This window comes from Amphiura filiformis, chromosome 16 (genome assembly GCF_039555335.1).
Source record: "Amphiura filiformis chromosome 16, Afil_fr2py, whole genome shotgun sequence".
Lineage (NCBI taxonomy): Eukaryota > Metazoa > Echinodermata > Ophiuroidea > Amphilepidida > Amphiuridae > Amphiura > Amphiura filiformis.
The window spans coordinates 2,381,642-2,406,441 of record NC_092643.1 but is presented as its reverse complement, the minus strand read 5'-3'; the positions used below and the strand labels follow the sequence as shown (position 1 = coordinate 2,406,441).

Sequence of the window (24,800 nt, the reverse complement as noted above, 5' to 3'; positions counted from 1 at the left end):
AAGATGAAAACAGTCTGTCTCTTAAAAACTTTTCAAAATATTGTGTTTTTTATTAATATCTCAAAAGAAGTGTTCATGGAGTTGCCCCTTCTTCCACTCAGGTATTCAATTCCATCAGTTTAAAAAAGACATAGAAACATTGTATTGAAAGCTCACATAAGTGAACAATTTTAGTTGTGCGTATTGGTTTGAACCTTTTCAATAAACTACATTATGTTACTACCAGGGGCATAGCAAGAGCCTTGGAGCCCATGGACAAGGAGCAGTGGGGGGGGGGGGCCTGTTAACATCTCCTTTATCAACCCTAACATTTTTGCTTTTGCTCAAGGACCCTAAATCCACGGGCCCCTGAACTTCGTCCACCCTGTCCAAATGCTTGCTACGTCCCTGGTACATACAATGTGTATATTAAAAGATGTTACAATCCAAAGAAAAAATGCCCAAAATATACATGGGCTCTCTTTGTTTAACCGACTCATTATGTCAGTAAGAAAGAGAAAAATTACTCAACACAGTGGCTTTTATCCCATCCCACTTAAAGTCAAATTCAGTGATCCCAGCGCAAATCTAAAAAAGTTTTAAAAAATTATAAATTGCTAAAAGTGAAGGATAAGTCAAAAAACAAACAAAACATCAGTATTGACAAGGTTGAAGCCACATTCAAATACATGTAGCTAATTTATATACTGTCAGTATATAAATTACAGATTCATGTAAAATGCCTCATTTTGTCTTAAATACACAGCTTTCGGCTGAACCAGTAGCTAATGTATAGAATGTATTGGACCAGGTAAATTTTGGTATGCCACAGAAAACAAAGCATAAAATCGCACAGAAAAAAAATCCTGACTTGGCCAACATCATGCTACACACCACCAACAAAAACATATTCCCTTTTCTTCTAGTCAGAAAACAATATTTTTAAATTGCCAAAAAATCATTTGAAATTGTAACTTTTTCTGAGATTACACCCTGTAATTTAATAGGTCTGTAATTTGTGAATTTTTACATGATTTTTAATCTTAAAAATATATATATCACCGAAGTATATTTGCACTATATGTCATGACACTACACACTCTATGAATACTACAAAGTACTACAAACAATGCAAAACATTACATATTTAGATGTTTCTTTCCAAAGTAAATGATGCTTTTTCATCAACCAAGTTTAATTTCACCTTTGGCATCTCTGATTCTTATAACATTCCTACCCTGACTAGCACAGGCTCTGTGCTCTTTGGCAATTTTACTTCATAAACAATATCTGTAGATATATACATATAGCACACATTCTGTCATTTTTTAATCATGTGAACAAGACAGTACTTTTTAAAAGGGGGAATACTTCCACAAATTGAACACAAATTGTCAGTTTTCCTCAAATATTTGGTAATATCAAAAATTTTGGCTACAGTGAGGTAAAATTGGGCTCTTTGCCACAAAAGGTTTGTTGAGGTTTGAGGACGACAAAGCAGAAAGCGCATTAGGGTTAAGGTACAATGTACACCCTATACTGATCACATATTACTTTTCTGTCGACCCATCACCACCAACGACTTCTTTTCTCCATGATTTACTCAAAGACGTAACACTCAGGATGACTGGTAATACTTCCCGTTGCTTGACAACCATCTCGCCCCCATCACTCGCACTCTCAACATGACCACCAGCCTCTCTTTGGTACAAGTGTTGTTCAGGATGGGTCGCAATTGGAAGCCTCCTGTTTTGTTCTGCATCAAAATAAAAAGAACATAATGGAATTTAATATAATTCATCTCATTGTTTGCTAATGGATCATTGTTCAATATTATCATGAACAATTTAAATTTGATTTGACTTTCAACAAATCTTCCTATACCTTTCAACAACTCTTCTTATACATTTGTACTTTACCTTTTAACCTATTCTCATCTCAGCTGGTTCTGAGTTTTATCTGGGTTTCAGTTGTATAGTATTTGATACAGTTGAAATTTATTTGTGCAATTTGTAGTTTTGGTGTTTTTAACATATTGCAAAGCGCATTTTGTATGTAATGGACTATATAAGAAATAAATATTATTATTATTATTATTTATACGGCAGCCAACCATTGTTATTCGGTGATGCATCCGCAAGTTGACAGTAGCATATACGCAAACACAAGTTAACTGAAGCGTTACACATTAGCGCATAAAATTTGCCATGCCTGGAACTTGTGTGCATTTATACACACTTACATGTTAAATTCATCGTTTTGGAGGAAGTGGCTAAACTTTGCCATTTTAATGCTGAAGTTTTATTGCTGATATTAGGCAAAAAAAAAAAGTTGTTTGCTTGCCTCGTCCGACCGACCGTCTCGGAGTCCCGACCGTAGAACTAGAAAAGGTTTTTTTTGCAATTTTCCCAAAAATGGCATGTATTTTTCGTCTGAAAAACTGATGATTTAAAAGAAATGTTGTAAAATACTATTTCCTGCATGTTTTCGTGTTCGGCTGTACCTGACGGATGTCTGATTCCGCAATTTCGTATGCCACCTCAGCGTCTAAGCTCTAATACAACTTGCTATCCACCTGCTAGTGCCGTCGTCGACATGCCTTATGTCGACATAATGTAGACATCGGCACGTATCCCGACATGTCGACATCAAAAAAAATGTTTTTTTTTTTTTTAATTTTCAAAAAATATATTTTTGGCCAGAAAAGCAAGTTATAGGCCCAAAATTACTTGTTATTCAAGGTTGGAAACCAGAGAAATACTGCTAAAAAAAAAAAATGCTATTGAATAGTCAGGGACACGTTGAATTAGTATGCATTGCTAGCTGTTCAATAGACGTAAAAGTAATTAAAATGTACAACTTTATCCAACTTTGTAAAAAAATTGGCTTTTCTTTTTTGAGTAGCAGTATTTCTCTGGTTCCCAACCTTGAATAACAAGTCATTTTGGGCCTATAACTTGCTTTTCTGGCCAAAAATATTTTTTGAAAATTAAAAAAAAAAATTTTTTTTTTTGACCGGGCCAGCATGACCCGCACGTATTAGTCGGAAATAAAAATTGTTGTTTCTAGAATATGAATGAGATAGAATTCGTAAAGAAAACAGGTGGACCCGGAGCAAGTTGTTTTGATAATGTTTAAACGTGTAAACATTAAACTTGTATGTGAAGGGAATTTTTGTGTTGAAACAATGATGAAAAATTAACAGGTTGTTTAATTTTTTTAGAAATGAAATTAAACGTTGTTAAATTGTTACAAGTCAGTCGCTCTGACGGTTACAGCATTCACCTTGAGTACTCTTTCATGTGTAGTTTCACTTGGGGTTACCAAGTTAAAGAGACTGCCATAGTCAAATGTCACCATGGTTGAGGACGGGACACGCTATTAGTATTACATGTACTACAATGTACCCCCACTGGGTTTAACTTGCAGCTAGCATAGCAGTATGCGACTGTGAGTGAACCTGATAGATAGTGAGGGTCTAGTCTCCTTCACTATTTATACCATCAGACTACAAACTATCTTTGCATAAATTGTACATCCGTGCACTAGTAAAAATTCCCTTTAAAAGGGAAAGCCAGCCTCAATGTAGAAGAGGTCTTGTAATTAGTTTGGGTCACCGTAAAAGGCATTTTTAGGATCACGCTTACATCCAATTTACATGACAGTCCTCCAAACCATTAATAATGAGAACATGCACACTGAAACAGCATGTTTCATTCATTACTCCAAATTGTTTCGTCTTTTTGTCTTTCTGCTTTTTACCTGAGCCTATTATTAATATTAAGAAATACATTGCAGTTTTTAGCTTATTCGCTATATTATAAACTCACCTTACATGGACATTTATATTTTATATTAATTTGCAATGTATAGTTTACTATATATATACACTAGATAGTAGCACATAAAGGACTGATTACTCACTACCATGACTACAAATACAATCTTCACTTCACTATTTTTCTGATTGTGTTGATTGTTAGTCCGAAACTCCTGTGAAGCTATGGACATGGCATCTTACCTACTCCATTTAATAATAATCTACATTGTGTGTTTTCTCTTCAATCATTTTCATCATGTTGAATGTAATTTTATGAAGTGTCATTTTATTTATAATTAATAAATTAAGACAATAATTTGTTTATTTTCTATAAGTGCATGTCAAATGGGTACATTGTTCAATACTATAGGCCTACATTTATAAATTATGCCCATATTATAGCTAGGACCTAAAAACTTTTATCCTTAAAACAATACAGGATAGCATAGATAATTACTTGAACAATACTTGTAATTGTATATTCTAATTTCAAAACAATAACATCAACTACCGCAGGTAATTGCGCAACTTGCAGAATATTAAAGGAAGATTACCGATATGTTTGCAGAATGATTTCTTTAATTTATCATCAATTACGCGTACATCATTATATTTTATGTCCCAAATATAATTATAGTATTTCCTAATTAAGCTGTAAAAGTCATCTCCTGCCATCAAATACTATCAAAGAAAAGAATATATCAAAAGCATTACTCATACTTCACATGGAATCAATACTGTCCCGGTCCATCCCTTTTTAAAGGGATTTTTATTAGAATTTTTTTTATGTCGACACACTGTCGACGTCGGTATACAATTATATTGACATGTGGACATTAAAAAACGGTGCCGACGACAGCACTACCACCTGCACATTTCGGACGGCGCATCTAGGGATGAGCTTATTTACAGGCAAAATATAACCGTGCATATCGTGCAAGAATGGATACAAAATAGCAGATTTTAAAATATAAAATTTAAAAACAGTTGTATCAGATATTCATTTCTTGTTTATAAATATCTAAATTCATGATATTTGTTCGTATTGACAAGGAAGTAATATTGCACTATTTTTTTCAACATGTTTGTCGAGGCTACTTTTATTAAGAGCACAAATCGCTCTGTATAAATATGATTTCACTTTAAACATGGTGCACTCAACGCGAGTAGCGCTAGCTGTACAGGTGAAGCAAGGACCGAAAACGCTGATTAATATGATAGGTAGTTTTGAAAAGCAGAAAACACTAGGAGAATTGTACACTTCATTAAATGTAAATGTAGGCCTACATGTAGAAGAGCTATAATTTTTTAAGGTGCAAGTGGCGAGCACAGATGCTGGACGGTGGCATGATGTTACAGCTACGGAAATTCAACATTTGGTACCGGGAAAAAAGACCGTCTAAACAGGGGGAAAAAAAACTTTTCCGGACCGACCGACCCAATTTTTAAAATCCATTCGAGGGCAAGCAAACAATTATTTTTTTTTGGCCTTAACAGAAAAACCATCAATCTTGAGTGGCAATGACTAAACTGGTTGACTACAGGGTGTCCCAGAATGATTTATACCGGGAAAGTTGAATTTTTCTAGGTATGAAGAGCATTATTATTGGTAGTATTGCTTTAATTTCTAAGATTTACATGTGTTTAGCTTTCTTAATCCTGTGAATTAGACAATCTTGAGCTTGTTTTCATTGTTGAAAAGTATTCAAGCATGTTTCACCATTGTTCACCACCGTTTAACAACTCTCATGTCTGCGTGGTTTACTTCAAGCTCGGGTAGTTAAAGCTGCCCTTGTGAAGTAAACCACACAGACAACGATGGTGAACAATGGTGAAACATGACTGAATCCTTTTCAACAATGAAAACATATTTTCTTCTTACTTACTTCTACATCACTATGTACACTCTCAGTCATCTAGGAAATGTTCTAATTATGAATAATTAAATCATGTCAAAAAGAAAAACTCACTCTTTGGTTAGATGTTATCACTGACATTGCAGCTGAAACCTTTGGTCTTCAGCTGGGTAGATGAGTATGACCTAGGATCGTCAGAGGTCAATCACCGAGGAAGTTGCTTGATGATCCGGTCTCAACCATGTGACAGATTAACTTTAATGCTCCTGCTCATGTGTAGGGATGGTTGTTCCGTCTCGTATCCAATCTGCTTAATTGACTCCTCATTCAAACAAACAGGGCTCAAGCTCTAAAATGATAACATCGTCAATGTCAGAACTATGACCATTGCCCATGTTAGTGTTAATCTGTCACATGGTTGGGATCAGGTCATCAAGCAACTTCCTCAGTGATTGACCTCGGATGAAACTGGGTCATCCACCCAGCTGAAGGCCAAAGGTTTTGCCTGCTGCATTGGTGATAACATCTAACCAAAAAGTGAGGTTTTTCTGGTTGACATGATTTAATTATTCACAAAACTTCTGCATCAGTCTTTAATTCAAAAAGCTAGAATTAAATCAGCACTTACTGGTCCTGGATGATATGACGTCTGGCACATGTCCAAATTGTCCCTCTCCACTACCGGTCCATTCTGGTGACGTATTATGAAATGGTTGCATTCCCTGATGGCCGCTACCACTTGGATATGGATTGACATCAGTCACAGCCTGATACCCTTTAGAACTATATCGTTGGCCCTCATTGCTGTGTTGACTACTCACATCCAGCATGGAGTACTGTGAAGGCCTGGTCTCTGGGATCCCTGTCGGATAACTGTTGGGATCAGCTATTGAAGGATATCCTGTGGACGTACTTCTTTGGTCCTTATTAGAGTGATGATTGGGGTCATCCGTCATGTGGTACTGTGAAGACCTGCTCCTTTGAATCTCTCTGGGGTATCTATTTAGATCAGCTACAGAAGAATATGTGGAAGTACCACATTGGGCCTCATTGGAATGTTCATTCACCATGCGGTACTGAGAAAACCTACTCTCTTGGATCTCACCGGGGTATACATTGCGATTGTTAACCACAAGGTATCCTGGGGAGACCCTTTCTCGGTTCTCACATGGGGAAGGATTTGCATTGTACTCTGGAGAGGTAGGCCGTATTCTTAGATCTACAGATGAAGGATGCTGCCTGGAATACTGTATACCATGGAATGCTTCTTGTCCAGACAATGCATGACTGGAAAGACTGGAATGACAATGAGTAGTGACTGTACTTTGTGCTGGGTTCCAAACTGTGTTGAATCCACCATCACCACTGTTTCTATTTTGACCTGCCCTCTGTTCCTGAGATTCCTCCACACTTTCTCCATATGCGAATAAGATGTTTCTACCAGCTCCAGAGCAAGTGTGACTCAATGCAATCTGTAGATGATCCCAGTGATGAAGACATACAGGGCAGACAACTTGTTGAGTTGATGGGTCAATCTCCAAGTACAAAGACTTCTTGTGAGCTCTTTGGATGTGGTCAACCATCATTGGAAGCTGGAATGACTTAAATCCACAGGACGTGCAATGGTAAAACTCTGCATCTGCATTCAGTGGACGACATGCTCTCTTCCCAGATGCTCTCGGATTGCACGGTGTAGCTCCATTGTTTCCAACAGTTTGCCACTGACATATATGAAAGAAATGGCAGAGGTCATACAAACTGGCTGGATGAAGTCGATTGACGTGATCTACCATGGTTTGTACATTCATTGAGGAGTACATACAATGACAACATCTGAATGGGGTCTCACTACTGTGATATTCTCGCATGTGACTCATCACTTCTTTAGTGGAGTCTTTCTCTACGCTACATACTGGACATTGAACAACCTGTGCTTCCCATATTAGTTTCTCCCCAGCACTTGGTGCATAGACAAAGTCAACTGATCTTTTTGATGTGGACGATGGTTGAGGATTCCAGCTGCTGGACCAGCTGCTCTGGTTATGGCTTGTGTTATTGGGATGAACATTACATATCCTGTTCTTGACAACTGGCATTGCCATCGAGTTATGTGATGCATTTTCACCTTGATCAGAGCTTTCTCTCACTTCTGCCCTTCCATGGTGGTATGTATCGGTGAAACTGGCCCTGTTAACTGATGGCACACTTGGTCTAGTCAACCCACTCATAGGTGATGAATTTTGCACCCTGTTGACATGCAGACCTTCACCACTGGACCCATCAGCAGAGCAGTGAACAGTATTTTGCTCATCAAACACAGCTTGTTGTAGTGCTGGCTCTTCTGATTTTGGAACTGGGACCTGGTTCGACATATTGGACAGTCCTGTAGTTCCACTCGGTTCTTCAACTGCACTACTAGATTGTCCATGTGAAATCCGACGTGTTCTGTCAGTCCTTTCTGGTGTATGCACGTCTTCAGACTCTTCCAAATTAGTACAGTCATTGCTACATGCTTTCCTATCTCTAATAGTGGTGCAAGTACTTAATGTACCTGCTTTGTGGCTTTGATGGAAACAATCTCTTAAACCAGCTATGGAAGAATCAATAGAAGCATCACATTCTCTGGGACTTCTTGGTTCTACCTTGACATGATTGCAAGTACTCTCTTCATCAGCTGCTATGGAGGAATCGATGGAAGCATCATATTCTCTGGGACTTCTTGGCTCTATCTTGACTTGATTACAAGTACTAGCTGCATCAGCTACTTGCATACATGCATCCGAGTTCTTCTCACTGTCAGTAATTACTTGCATTCCATTCCTGAAGGAATCATCATAATTCAACTCATATTCGCTGGGACTTTTTGGCTCTACCTTGACATAATCACCACTAATCTCTACATCAGCTACATGCGTACTTGCATTGGAGTTCTTCTCACTGTTAGTAATTACTTGCATTCCATTCTTGAAGGAATCATCATACCTCATCTCATATGAATCTCTCATATTTCCAGAGTCGCTCATAACTTCAGAGTCGCTCATATCTTCAGAGTCGCTCATATCTCCAGAGTCGCTCATATCTCCAGAGTCAATCATATCTCCAGAGTGAATCACATCTTCAGAGTCACTCATTTCTCCAGAGTCGCTTATATCTCCAGAGTCGCTCATATCTCCAGAGTCGCTCATATTTCCAGAGTCGTCCTTATCTCCAGAGTCGCTCATGTCTGTTTTGTCATCTACCAGACCATTAATATGTTCTACTACTGTCACTGATGTCATTTCAATTTGTTGCAAAGTAATTTCTTTTATATCATCCTTATTCTCTTCTCCTTGGTGAATACTATCTCTTAAACGGGCTGTGGATGAATCAATAGAAGCATCCCATTTGCTGGGACTCCTTGGCTCCATCTTGATATAATCACCAATAATCTCTACATCAGCTACATGCATACCTGAATCAGAGTTCTTCTCACTGTCAGTAATTACTTGCATTCCATTCTTGAAGGAATCATCATACTTCAAATCATATGAATCGCTCATATTTTTATAGTTGCTTATATCGCCATAACTGTTCATATCTCCAGAGTCCCTCATATCTCCAGAGTGACTCATATCTCCAGAGTCACTCACATCTCCAGAGTCCCTCATATCTCCAGAGTCCTGCATATCTGCAGAGTCGCTCATATCTCCAGAGTCGTTCATATCTCCAGAGTCACTCATATCTCTGGAGTCGTTCATATCTCCTTGGTGCATACCACCTCTTAAACCACCTGTGGAAGAATCAATAGAAGCATCACATTCTCTGAAACTTCTTGGCTCTGTCTTGACATGATTGCAAGTAATATCTACATTTGTTACTTGCATACCTGCATCCGAGTTCTTCTCACTGTCAGTAATTACTTGCATTCCATACCTGAAGGAATCATCATAATTGTCAATGTCTTTAAAATCTCTGTGCAAGGCAACATCATCATCCTCATAGCTTGTCAAAGGTGTAACCTCCTTAACATCTAGATCTAAACTATGGATGGAGGTTTCATTTTCACCGGACATTTCTGAATTTCCTATGACATCTGCAACTGGTTCTGAGGCAATGTCTTCATTACCCTTTGCATTGTGTAGCTTTTTAAATTTTGCCTCATTTGCCTCAAATATCTTTTGGCTTATCAAAGGTCTTGCTTCTACTGCATCAAAATCACTGACATTATCAAACAACATCTCAGGATTGGCGACATCTGTTTCTGTATTTGTTGCAAGGGCTTCATTGTCATTTGTATCAAGGTTTTCGGATGTATCATCATCATCTGCACTTTCCTGGATCAACTTTTCTAACATTGCTTGAAAGGATTTTCTAACATTTTCTAGTGTTCCATCATCATCATCACCATTCTCATCGATCTTCTCTACTGTTACCTCCTTAGTTTCTGAAGTTTCATCACCTTTCTTGTCAATATTTTCCACCTTTACAACTTTAGCATCTGAAGACTCATCACCTCTCGCATAAATGTTTTCTGCCGTTACATCCTCAGCATTCATTGTTTCAACCCCATTTTCAATAATCTTTACTGTTGTTACCTCCTCAGCATCTGAAGTTTCATCACCATTCTCATCAATGTTTTCTGCCATTACCTTCTTAGCATTTAAAGTTGCATCACCTTTCTCTACAACTTTTTCTACCATTACCTCCTTAGCATCTGAAGTTTCATCGCTTTTTTCATCAACTTTTTCTACCACTACCTCCTTAGTATCTGAAGTTTCATCGCTTTTCTCTTCCACTTTTTCTACCATTACCTCCTTAGCATCTGAAGTTTCATCTCTTTTCTCTTCAACTTTTTCTACCTCTAACATTACTTCCTTAGCATTTGCAAATTCAACATCTTTCTCATCAATATTTTCTTCTGTAGCCTCCTTTGCATCTGAAGTTTCATCTGAATTTGAATGGTTTGCTGCTTCGAAATCACTGTCCAAACCATCATCACCTTCCTCGTCCAACTGTTGTAACATTCCCTCCTTGCCTTTATCTTTTAATAATTCATCTTTGTCATGTTTTAGCAGCACAGCTTCACTGTTCCTCTCATCAATCTTTCCATCTGACGTACCAAACATTTCCTTACACTGCTTACTATTTTTCACTCTTTGCAGTTTTGCTACGCATCTCTGAAAAATGTTACCATGCTTTGCAAAGATGTGACTTTTTGCAGCCGTTTTAGTAGTGAAGTGAGATGCACAAACAACACAACAGAAAGGCCGAATTTCTGGCTGTGTACATACATGCTTATGTTTCATTTCTTTACACACCTTTGATCTTGTCCCTGCTTTCCTGCCGGTGCCGCACCATGCTATCATCTTAGCAAATGCTTCATTCGATCTCTCCCAGTGTTGACGGATGATATGGAATAGCATATGTTGTCTGTGTATACAGCGGTGCTTGCAATGAAGGCACATGTATGGGTTAGCACCTGTATGTATTCGTGTGTGAATTATTAAATTGGAAATTGAACCATATTTTTTGTGACAGTACGGACATTGCGTTGATCTGGCAGACTTCAACTTCTGTGTGAGTTCCATCTCTGCTTGACTCTCTTCAATAATGTAGTCATGGTTAAGCTTAATGATATCGTTACCATTAGTGCCATCACCGGAGTCTTTTCCTCTCTTTTTTACTGGATGTCTGTCCCCACCAGTAACACCATTCTGTGTTTTTCCCATTTCAACAAAGCCTCCACCAGTAGCACTCTCTTCGGACCCTAGTCCTTGAACTTGTAACTTTCTCTTTGTAGGCGAAACAAAACCTGGATCATTGACTTTTTCTTCTACATATAATCTTTTTCCAAATTGGTTCCTACATAAGTTATTTGATGTTATTTGTTTAGTATCGCCACTTTTCACATGTCTTTGCTGAAACTTACGTGGTCTTCCACACTTTCCCCTACTGACACAATCACCAGCTTTTTCTCCACCATCGGAATAAATTGCCATCTCATTTTCATCATATGACTCTTCTGGAATTTCACAATCATTGTGAGATCTATCTGGATTCATTTTACAGTACCACTCGTCCTCTTCGGCAACTTCACTAACATTGAAATCAGCTGGAAGTTTCCTCCATTTTGAACACAAATCACATTGAACCCAGCTTATCTGCGGATTCATGCTTTTTGATTCCATCTTCGTGTCTGCATTTGATACTTCGTTGACTTTGAATACTACTTCTTTGTGGTGAGAGTCTGCATCGTAAATTTCAGTATCTGTGAAAATATACTCATCCCTTCTTCCATTTCCACAGTTTTTTGTCGTCATATCTGACAAACTCTTACTGTTTGCACCTGCTGGCAAAGCATTTCTTTCAGACCTTCCTTTTGTTGTTCCACTGTCTGCTCCTTTAGGCAAAGTCCCACTCCCTACTTCCTTTTGCAAACCACAAGTATGGACTTTATGCATCAAATCTTCACTTTCTTTTGCTGCTTTTCCCTTGCCATTCTCATTTTTGGGCCTTTTTGGCAAACACCCTGTTTGAACCAAAAGTGGCAAATCTCTGTCTTCTTTTCTTGCAAAACATTCTCTTTCTTCATCACTTAACAAAGTCCAATTCTCTTGCTCTTTTTGCACTTTTGCTTTATCCGGTTCTCTGGTATCCATTCCTTTGATGCAAGAAATAGTACTCATCACTGGCCCTGTGTTATGATGTTGTAGCTTGACATGATCCTTCATTGGGGCTTTGTCAGCTGTCTGATATCTACAATGCATACATCGGCACGGTTCTCCTATCGTGTGTTGACGAGAATGCAATGCAACATCCTCTGCTGAACCAAATTGTTCACCACAGTTACTGTAGACGCAACGAAACTGTGAGGTGTTTAGTAAAGCTGCCAACATAATGGTTTCAGATACACTTGGTGAGTACAAGATGTCACATCTGGTTGCATCTGTTTTCTGTGGATCATCAAGTGGTCTAGGATGTTCTACTAAATGCGATGTCTGCTTAGAGGGATTCAAGCTAACTATCTGCTGGTCTTGCAATTCTTTCTCACATTCTTGTTTCTTAGTCATTTTGGCATTCATCTGCGTGTCTTCCTTTCTCACATCATTATCACTGGCAGCAGACAAGCCATCACAACTTTCCTCTCTCAAACTTGGATGAAGATGGTGAAGATATTCCCCCATTTTACTAAATATTCCTTGAAATTGATCTGCACCATTTGGTGTGGAACTCAAGCATTTATCTAGGCACCCTAAGTCTGCATCTGCATCTTCATGGTGAGAAATATCCATTGGTGTATTCTTGTTTGGCAAATGCATATCCTTAAATCCTGTAGAGCTGGATGCTGAAATACTGCTTCCATTTGTCTCTTTGCTCCCATCTTTTATAACCACATAACCAGCAGGTTCATCATCAGCATTTGGTTCAAACTCATCTGATGTAAAAATGCTATCATCATCAGGAGTAGCATTGTGTGTTGACATCTCATTCAAATTGGTCTCCTTGATGTTTGGCATTGGAGTTGCTACATCACTCTCCTTGTAGAAACACTTGCTGATAGCATCCTCTAAGTGCATCTTCCAGATGTGAGTTGTTATTTGATTTCCCTGACTTGTAGCTCTGCTGCACAATCTACACTTGTATGGGAGTTCACCAGTGTGAATTCTAATGTGGATTTTCAGATCATGTTTAAATTTTGTTGTTTTCAAGCAGTAGGGACACTTGAAGAGCCGACTTCTAGCATCTCGTTTCAAGTTCATCTTCTGTTCTATTTCTCCACATTGGAACGTAAAGAGCTTGGATACGTATGACCTAGTTCCCCAATGTTGGCTGCATATGTGGTTCACAACATCTACGGACTTTGCACTCTTGAAATCACAAATTTTACATTTGTGCGTCCCTTCATTTCCGTTGGCAGTGTCAATGTTTGACTTAAACGGAACACCATTGTTAATTTTGTTTGGAGGAGGTTGACTATTGAATGCATCACCACCATCTACTTCTGGTCCTTCCGATACTTGATTGGTATCTCCAGGCAGACTCAAGCCATCCTGAGTGGTAGTTCCACTCACATCAGATTCACTAGTCTTCATTACTACTGATTCACCTTGCTCTTTGTACATACACTGGTCAATGGCTGCAGCACCATGCATCTTCCATATATGCCGAGCCATTATATGCTGCAGTTTTTTCTTGCAGCCGCACATACTACACTGATATGGAAGCTCACCAGTATGAACTCTAACATGGCATTTCATGTGAATTTTCTGCCTTGACCTTTTAGAGCAGTAGGGACACTTGAAGAGCCGACTTCTAGAATCCTGTTTCAGGTTCATCTTCTGCTCTATTTCTCCACATTGGAATGTAAAGAGTTTGGATACATATGAGCTAGTTCCCCAATGCTGGCTGCGTATATGCTTTACAACATCTGTGGACTTCGCACTCTTGAAATCACATAATTGACAGCTATGCATCCCTTTATCTGATACTTGATTTCCCTCATCACTTTCCAATCTGTTACAAGCAGGTCCTTTCAATTCACCATCTGATAGATTTGTACTGGCTGGTATATGTATTTGGTCATCATCAACATTGGCAATGGTCTTGGGAAGAGCTCTTGTCCTACCATTGAAAACCTCCTGAGTTACCATATGAGAAACAACAATATTGTTGCTCTGTCTGTCCATCTCTGCTTCATCTGATAGCTTGGTAGTTGATGCTTGCTTATCATCATTATCATCCATATCTTCATTATAAACATCTGCTGTGTCACAATTACGTCTTCTCTCCTGTACTTTCATCTGAGTAGAACTTGGAGCAGATTTGATACTTTTTCTCTTCATGATTATGTCCAGCACATAATCTTCATGCTTCTTCCAAATATGGGAACCTATTTCATTTTGTCTCTTTTTGTCATCGCCACATAGTATACATTTGTATGGACATTCTCCACTATGAATTCGACTATGGACTCTCAAATGTTCCTTATTACTACTCTTTTTGCTGCAGTATGGACACTTAAAAAGATCACCTATGTTGTCTTGATCCAACTTTAATTTCATTTCAACAGGTCCACGTTTGAATGTAAAACATTTGGATACAGCTGAACTTGAGCCCCAGTGGACTTTCTTGATGTGATCTTCCAGTGAAGAGGATGTCAGGCCCTGGAAATGGCATACTCCACATTGATGCTGTATTGTGTTATTCAATGTTGATTCACTGCTTCCATCTTTCTCTTGGCAAATATCGTCATCGTTTGGTTCAAACTCATGTGATGGAAACATGCTATCATCATCAGGAGTAGCATCTTGTGTTGCCATTTCATTTAAATTGGTCTCTTCAATGTTTGGCATTGGAGTTGCTACATCACTCTCCTTGTAGAAATACTTGTTGATAGCATCCTCTAGGTGCATCTTCCAGATGTGAGTTGCCATTTGGCTACGTTGATTTGTACCTCTGCTGCACAATCTGCACTTGTATGGCAGTTCACCAGTGTGAATTCTAATGTGGATTTTCAGATTCCGTTTATCTTTTGATGTTTTCAAGCAGTAGGGACACTTGAAGAGCCGACTTCTTGCATCTTGTTTCAAGTTCATCTTCTGTTCCATTTCTCCACATTGGAACGTAAAGAGCTTGGATATGGATGAGCTGGTTCCCCAATGCTGGCTGTTTATATGCTTTGCAACATTTGTCGACTTTGAACTCTTGAAATCACATAATTGACAACTATACGTCTCTTGATTTCCTGCTTCAACTTCTAATCTGTCACCCATGGCTCCTTTGTCAAAGCTAAGATCATCTCTTGATACACTGAAGCCATCTGCTGCATTCATGGATAAGGGTAAAGCATCAAACAAACCCTGATCGCCCTGACCATCTTCTGAACCAATCACTTCTGTGTGTTCTTTTGCATATGATAAAGTGTTAACCAGGCTTAAATTATTTGAAGGAGGCTGCAATGGATTGTCTTTCTTTGCTGGTGTCAGGTTAGGCTGAGAAGGAGAGTCATTCTCTCTAGACACTGAAACTTCTGAACTTAGTCCCAATGTTGACTTTACCAATGCAACTTCCCCAACATCTTGCTGAGATACATCACATGAGGATTTAGCCCTGCTTAAATCCAGAGTTGGCGATGTCTTTCTGCGTCTCTTTTTGCCATGACAATTATCCATCAGATGTTGATGAACAATAAGTTCTGATATGTAGTCGAAGGGTTTCTCACATCGTTTGCATGTGTACCTACTTTTGCCTGGTGGAGAGCTCTTATTCTTCTTCTGCCAGTCCTTTCCTTTCCTTTCTAGATGCAATGTCAACATATTTTTCTTCTTAAATGATGAATTGCTGCTAGGACATGTGAGCAATTTTCTTTCTGTTGCCATATTTTCCTCTCCTTCATCTCCTGTTGAATGTTCTGTTGCTAAACCACAGTCATCATCTCTAGTCCATGAATCTTCTGAGCTAACTGGTGTTGAGTTAACTTCCCCCACTACCAGCTGAGAAACTTTGTATGAGGAATCACCCATGGTCGAAGACATCACTCTGCGTCTCTTTTTGCCACAATTAGCCATCACATGCTGATGTACAATAAGTTCTGATTTGTAGTCGAAGGGTTTCTCACATCGTTTGCATGTGTACCTACTTTTGCCTAGTGCAGAGTATTTATTCTTCTTCTGACAGTTCTTCCTTCCAAATAGATGTAATTTTAACAGATTTTTCTTTGTAAATGATGAATTGCAGGTTGAACAGGTGAAGACCTGCTTCATTTGCTGGGATCTAGAGAATAGTGAACAAGAAATGGGGAAAATGTAATAAAGTTATTAGTAGACTTCTTAAGATTGCTTGATTTCATTGATGCTAAATAAAGTCTTGAGAGTGAAACAGGCTTCCTTATGTCTTCTGAAGTGCTCCATCAGTACTATACTTTAAAATGTAGTTTTAAAGCAATAACATGTGATTTACATACAGAATAGATTTCCTATATAAATGTTAAGTTTTTACTGATCACTTTCTCCCCTTAAGTAACCTGTATACAACTGCGCTATACAAATAAATATATTCCACAATAATCTGGGCATGGGTATGGGCGTAGCAAGAGCATCAGGGGCCTATGGACAAGGAGCAGTACGGGCCCTTTTTACCAGGGCAAGATTTACCTTATGGGGACCCTGGGTAAGGCCAAAATTTGGAGGCCCAGAACTCACATGCCGAGGAAGGCATGTGCACCCAAATCAGTGGCCAAGTTTTGGTTTACGTATAATATAGAGGGGGATTTACATATTTTGTTCCAATGTTAGTGAAATGTTTGCTCCACAGGTAATTCCATTATCTGTTTTTGCTCAGATATTTTATTTATACCTGAAGTTTACAACCACTTAGTCAACAATTGATGGCCTAACAAGTAGGCATTAATATCCTAAAAGACACAAAGTCTAGACATTAATTTCTTCCATGCTAATAGTCAATCGATTTTCCTCGCATTTCTGGGTTTATATTTACAGTGTACAGGATTTGTAAATTAAATGTTGAAGTAGTAAATGTGATAATTGAAAAACTAGAAACATTCTGGTGGCTATTATGCTAGCCAGAGAAGTTATCTTACACTTCCCATAATGCATTTCTTCCATTTCGATATTCTGTACTGATTTGCTATGTTGTGCCACGGGTTGACAAAATATACCTCAGTAAACAGAGCACATCCAGATCTTGCAAAATATGTTTAATTCTTGATGGGCGACCCTTGTTCACTGTTCATCGTTTTCTCAAAATGAAAACAAAGGAAACCTGTACAAAGTAATGGGGGCATCATTTGTTGAAATGAGGGGATGTATTATGTTGCAAAGGATTCTGGGAAGGGCAAGATATTTTCTCTGTATGCTAGCTTTCCCTATAATCAACAGTATATTTTTGCTGGGGTTTCTAAACTTAAAAGGCATTAAAACCATTAACAAAATGATAATAACATCAAAAGTAAAACATAATCTAATAAAATATTTCGGTCGTACAAACTTTATCAACAACGTCACACAATGATACCAACTTTATTACATTTATTCCTGTTTAATAGTGACTATAAACTTAAACACAATTTGAGAATGTGATATCACACTGAAAGACGGACAGACGGATGGACAGACAGAGCTGATCTTATGGTCTTATTCCAGGCGTAAGAGAATTAAGCTGTAAAAGTCCTAAATGCAGGTCATTATTGTACGTTGGATGAAAACAAAAAGCCCCGACAAAAAGACCACCTTTTCTAGTCTCAAAACGCCTAAATTTCAGCGCACGCACAGAGAGATTTTATGTCTTTTATCCGCCTGAGTGATATATAATTATATATAATTCTTGATCGATTTTTTTTTTACGACATGGCATAACTGGGCATTAACAGCAGAGACAAATAAATCATTTAGAAGCTGCTGACGAGGATGCACCCAGAAAGCGATTAACCTCCCTGCTAAAGCTGGCCCTCGATCTAATGGCTGGAATTTGGGCAGGTAGAGAATTCCATAATTGGGCTGTAGATGTTAGAAATGATCTTTCATGGCTAACAAGGTTTGATCTTGGGACTTCCACTGCTAGGTCCTTAGAATATATTCCTAAACAACCTATTTTAACCTTAACCAAATTTATCACATACATATACACCCCCACACACCCCGACATACGGAAAAGTGATATAGTCTCCTGCCTTATCAGACAAGACAAAAAAAAGTTGTATGAAACAAGGAAAACTTTTACCGGTATGTGTTTTGTATGTATAATCAGGCTTTTGTATCTCAAATAACTGGTTGAGAAAAGTGAATAATTTGTTTTGGGAATAAGATAAATGCCAATACTTTTTTGGGTATAGAAATAACACTTGCCATACTTGTTTAGGGGTTCATTTTCAGATCAATTCTTTTATGTTTTTGGGGTGCTTCTTGAAAGTCCACGTTGACAGGTGATACTCCCAGCCACCTGGTTAATGTCAAGTGCCTCTCACATCCATTGATGCCAACGTCGTGCCTTAGGCGCACAATTGGGCTACTTGGCGATTACTTGCCTCTACTCAAAAAAGCATGCCACTACTTGCCTAAAATTGGGCTACTTTTGCTAGTCTCAGGCCGCGGCAGTATTTTGATGTATTTTCCTTTCAATTTAGCCGATTTAGAAAAGTTTTGAGTCTCTGAAGCTCCAAATTGCATTTACAATGGGTTTTGTGACCATTTATTGATCGGTCAGTAACTTCCCAGTAAGTACCAGAAGTTGATAAGTCAAGTGCTTTTCCGCCTAATTGGGTGTTTTGCGTTCTAAATTCGGGTAAATCCGCCCAAATATCCGGTATCCGCTTTTTTGGAAGCTTAAAAAATTGGGTTACTTGAGAATCCTTTACCGCGGCCTGGCGAGTCAATGCGCCATGCCTTGACCCTGAAAAGTTTTGGCAACACTGCTCGCATCCTACATCCCTGTTACTTGTGATCATCTCCTGTATTATTTGTGTCTTATATCCTGCTGAGGTGAATGTACATTATTGTACATCTTCTTAATCTCTTCTGAGCCTAATATGGCTATGTTGCTATCTTCAGTAGATAGCACATGTCCCAACACTGTGTGAATGTCGCTTATATCTTCAGTAGATAAAATGTATGTCCCAATGCTATCTTCAGTAGATAGCATATCTCAACGCTGCATGAATGTCACTATCTTCAGTAGATAGCATATCCCAATGCTGTGTGAATGTCGCTATTTCAGTAGATAGCATATCCCAATGCTGTGTGAGTGCTGCTATCTTCAGTAGATCGCATATGTCCCAACACTGAGTGAATGTCACTATCTTCAGTAGATAGTATATGTCCTAACGCTGTGTAAGTGCCGCTATCTTCAGAAGATAGCATATGTCCCAATGCTGTGTGAATATCTTCAGTAGATAGCATATCCCAACACTGCGTGAATATTGCTATCTTCAGTAGATAGCATACCCCAATGCTGTGTGAGTGCCGCTATCCTCAGTAGATAGCATATTTATTTTATTATTTATAACATTCGGCCGAAGCCAGGCTAATCCCAATAGTGCTCAGAGGCTACTAAATTCAAGGGATGCCATCCGGATATGACGGGACAGGGATATGGGAAGAAGTCCAATTTTAGATGCAGGAGGAAAACCGGAACACCCGGAGAACAACCTGCGAGGACAAGCATGGATCGGCAACCAAACTCACATGTAGTGCTGCGGGGAATTGAACCCCGGCCACGGCAGTGAGAAGCGAGTGAGAAGACCACTACACTAACCCGCCCTCTCATATGTCCCAATGCTGCATGAATGCTGCTATCTTCAGCAGATAGCATATCCCAACACTGCGTGAATGCCGCTATCTTCAGTAGATAGCTTATGTCTCAATGCTGCGTAAATGTCGCTATCTTCAGTAGATAGTATATGTCCCACCGCTGTGAGTGCCGCTATCTTCAGAAGATAGCATATGTCCCAATGCTGTGTGAATGCTGCTATCTTCAGTAGATAGCATATCCCAACACTGCGTGAATGTATATATCTTCAGTTGAAAGCATATGTCCCAACACTGCATGAATGCAGCTATCTTCAGTAGATAGCATATCCCCCGTGTGAATATTGCTATCTTCAGGAGATAGCATATCCCAATGCTGTGTGAGTGCCGCTATCTTTAGTAGATAGCATATGTCCCAATGCTGCATGAATGCTGCTATCTTCAGTAGATAGCATATCCCAACACTGCTTGAATGTATCTATCTTCAGTAGAAAGCACATGTCCCAAAGCTGTGTGAATGCCGCTATCTTTAGTAGAAAGCATATGTCCCAACGCTGTGTGAATGCCGTTATCTTCAGTAGAAAGCATATCCCAACACTGCGTGAATATCGCTATCTTCAGTAGATAACATATGTCCCAACAATGCATGAATGTTGTTATCATCAGTAGATAGCATGTCCCAACGCTGTGTGAATCTTGTTATCTTGAGTAGATAGCACAAGTCCCAATGTGTGAATGTTGCTATCTTCAGTAGATAGCACATGTACCACTCCCAACACTGCGTGAAGGTCATTATCTTCAGTAGATAGCATTATGTCCCAACTAATTAGGTGTTCATACACAGTCTCTGGCATTATATACTACTGTGTGATTGCTTAAGGTATAATAGGTAATTCAAACTCATCCAGACTACAGGCATTGTCATTTAGAATTACAATTGAGAAGGTCAGATGCAATTTCAATGTTTGAGTTAATTTTGTTACCTTGGGGTGCACCTCATTTTCAAAGTTGTGGTGCAATTTCACCTGATGCAGCGCAATTTGAAGTGCAGTCTCAGAACAAGTCTCAGAACAATCAAAATCCACATGGGCCTAAATATTTTGCACAGACACAAATTACCTGTCAGCTGCTACTGTATCAAGAGATCACACCACTAAATCGGGTCCAACCCTATCTGACTGAAGAAAAAAGAACCAGTGTTTAATTCGCTAACCACACCAGGTGTATTTTAATGGAAAAAAAAGTTTGAAATGAAGGCTGATGTGCCCATTTTTTGGTGATAGTTGTGCTCTGTGGATGTTTTTCTTATCATCCAAGCATAAAATAATACAAAATATTACAATTCTGACATTTTAGGAAGGTTTTAATTCCATGCACCAAATGACGTCACAGCATAGGGGCGCTGAGATGTAGGCTTTGGTATGGTTTACATCATGTTCAATGCACCACTGCGAAAAATCGAGCCGCTCAACTACAAAAAAAATGCTGGTTCTAGGGTAGAATATATCATAAACTTTTAGAAAAATGGTGTTTTGAATGAACGATGGCGTTATAACCATGAGAAAATAGCGATTTCTTGGGTACCTTTTAACACATAAAAGAATAGGAACTTGATTTAGTGGTGTGATCCCATCAGACAAACCCTCTCCAACCCAATCCCCTAGTTGAATAAATGTAGGCCTTCAAGACATCCAAATACTTATCCTTACCAGACTTGCATCTGCATTGCTGAAAAGTCACCCAATTTTTTTCTTAACCATGATCTGTTCCTATGGGAAGTCTCAGTAAAATTGTTCAAAAGTCACCCATTTGGGTTACCAAACCACAGGTTTGGCAACCTGATTAATTTGTCCTTTTTTATCCTCAAAAGCTTCACTTACAAACTAATTCAATAAACAAACACTCTACTGTTGACTATAGGTTCAGTGGCGTAGCTGCCGGGGGGGCAGGGGGCATTGCCCCCTCTCAAAATTTGCCTATTTGGGCCCCGCCCTCGTGCAAGGAAAAAGGAGGGAGAAAGAGGAAAAAAGAGAGGAGAGAGAGGGAGAAGAGCGACAGAGAGATGGAGAATCGATACGATATGCAATACCGTACGATTATTATCAATAAGCCTGGCAAATATTGACTATTTGGGCCCCCGCCCCCCCCCCCCCCCCCAAGTGCAGGGAAATTTGGTGGATTTGGGCCCCCGCCCCATACAGGCTGCCCCCCCCCCCCTGGAAAAAATCCCAGCTACGCCACTGTATAGGTTCTACATAAAACAGACACTGTTGAACACAGAATGCATGCTAATGTTGACAAATTAGTTGAATAAACAATAGATGTTAATTGAGTTTCTACTGTGTCATGTAATAGTTGAGACTACAGTCATACTTCTACTGTGTCATGTAATAGTTTTTTTTGTTTGTTTTTTATCTTTTCAAGGCTGTCAGGTTGCCATCTTTATTACAACAATACAAGGACATTTAAAAAATACAACCTTTTTCATTTTTTTTAATACAGAAACATAATTAAGAAAAATTAAAGAAAAAATTATTTAAGATCACCAAAAAATCACACAAAAAGAAGAGATTGATTGAACATCTCACCAGGGTTCGGTTTTTGCAGGCAAAAACCTGTTTTTGCCCGATTTAAACCGGCAAAAATGGCAAAAACTGGCAAAAACTCACATATAGTCACTAGTGACTCCAATATTTAAAAAAGTAACACAGAAAGCTCATAAACAGTAACACACTTTTAATGAATCATTCAACATATGTTTTTGTCTCATCGAGTCCTTGAAATGAAAAGTTTTGAATTTGGTATACGCCACATTTCGGTTAAATGCAACTGAGCAATGAAAACATATGAATTTAATTTCTTAATATGTTACTCATAATTACAAAATCTGGTCTTGTTACACTCAGGAAATTATTTTTGGAACTTAATCATTTGTTTTCAGATGAAAATACTGAATTATAAATCACTTTTTTAGTTTTTGCCATTTTTGCCGGCAAAAACTGTTCTTGCCAAGCGGTTAAAACAGCGTTTTTTTCCACCTGCGGCAAAAATCTGCGAACCCTGCATCTCACCATGTATAAAATCAAACAAACAAATATTGCATATAAGTCATGTATCTTCGAATCCACAGTCTAAAAAATAAACAAAAACTACATGCATACCACATGAAAAATTTAAAAATCAAACCTCCAATTTTTGAAATGAAGCGAGAGTTTTCCCCTTTTTTTGCAATACAATATTCAGTCTCTCTATTATTTTGAATAAAAACTTTACAACTCACAATATTAGGCTTCTTTTTTTGAAATTTACTAACATAAATATAATATTTTATACAGAGAAACAAATATGTAATAAAGTTTCTGTAATAGTTGAGACTACAGGCATAATATTCTCACACCGATGACAGGACATTAGTGTATTGTGTTGGTGCGAAAAGTTTTAGCTCGCAGGGAGCTGTCAGTGCTTTTTAAACTAATCAACATTATTTGACACCATTTTGGTAAACAAAAACAAAATTGGACATTTTATTGGGGTGCGGACAACCTTACTCTCATTAACGCAAAAATCCGTTTTCGAAATAATGTAAAAGCGTAGAAGTTTTAGCCTAACCAATTTGCCAAACTCAGTAATTTATTATAGATACCAAATAGTTCAATAATATAGTTATGTGGATTCAGGTGATTTCACGACATCAATCCTGTTTGACAGGGGAATCAATAAAATGGATTCCACCTTGGTATGACTAGCCTACTGGCTTAGGAAGACTGACCACTAGCCAAGCTTCAAGAAATTGGACCTAAAAAGTCTAGCATACGTTGTTCTGTTATGTGTATTTTTTCATGTATTTTACTGTTTTTTATTCCATAATTTTGCCTATAAATATCTCAATTTCAAATTTGCCCCCTTATATATGTCACATATGGTAATATATCCTCAATGTCCCCCTATAGGGCCCTTGCACAGTAGGTCAATAGGTCAAACTAAGTGACATATGCTGAAGTCAGTCAAGCATGGTGGAGGACAAGCAAGCAAAGTTTTTTACACTATTTCAATGCAAAGTCATGCTCTGAGACAGGAAAACTTGTCTCTGAAACACAATTTCATCATTAAAATCTTAAATTTTTGCAGAAAAATTAAAGAAATAGTTCTGAATAATTCCTCTGGTGAAAAAATAATATGCAGAGGTGTAAGTGGGGTAACAATCTACTCCCTGAAAAACATGCGAGCCAAAGGGGAGCACCTCACCAAATTTCCGGAAGTGCAAGGGGGCTTGTCGGGGGAATAGGCTGCAGGGTATCACCCTCTTTTTATGATGAATTATCATAATCCAATCCCGGAAATGTAAAAAAATCACTTTTTCGTAAAAAATGTTTTGTTTTTTTACATTTCCAGAATTTTTTTTTTTGCTACATTTCCGAATTCGGGAATTTCGAAGACTTACACCTCTGAATATGAATTGGAGATAATTGAACATTTTCAGAGCCAGTTTGTGCCGGGAGTTTGTGATGAACCTGGGTTTCTCCTATTGCTCAGTGCAGTGCACAGTGTCCTCCAGCAAAATCGCCAAAGCATGGATCAATATTGTGACCTTGCAGGAAGTAGTAGGCTGTGCAAGCACTCTATATATTATATGGTCATAATTTAATTACTTTGGCTTCTAATTGATAGAAGTCAACTGAGGTTCAAATGAGGTGCAAATGACGTCATCTGGTGCAACTTTTTGTACTATTTTAGCCTGTCTTTACAAAGATAACATGGGAATCGCATTGTTTAATGTTGAAATGTAGAATATTGGAGATATTCCTGATGGATAAAGTTTGATCAAAGGGTTTGATTTGATTTGATTTGATTTTTTTAAATTTATTATTTTTTAAAATCTAAACTCGGGAAGCCGCAGCGCTGCTA

At 38.4% G+C, this 24,800-nt stretch overlaps 1 protein-coding gene across 1 annotated transcript; it reads right to left on the bottom strand.

The window, feature by feature from the left end:
- Window positions 1-281: 281 nt before the first annotated feature.
- On the bottom strand, window positions 282-16,000 carry LOC140135415 (uncharacterized). The gene is made up of 2 exons (XM_072156904.1): window positions 6,284-16,000; window positions 282-1,735 (listed from the first exon to the last, which is right to left on the bottom strand). Exons 1-2 carry the CDS (start codon window positions 15,948-15,950, stop codon window positions 1,530-1,532), a joined length of 9,873 nt encoding a protein of 3,290 aa, XP_072013005.1. The 5' UTR covers window positions 15,951-16,000; the 3' UTR covers window positions 282-1,529.
- Between the last annotated feature and the right edge of the window lie 8,800 nt (window positions 16,001-24,800).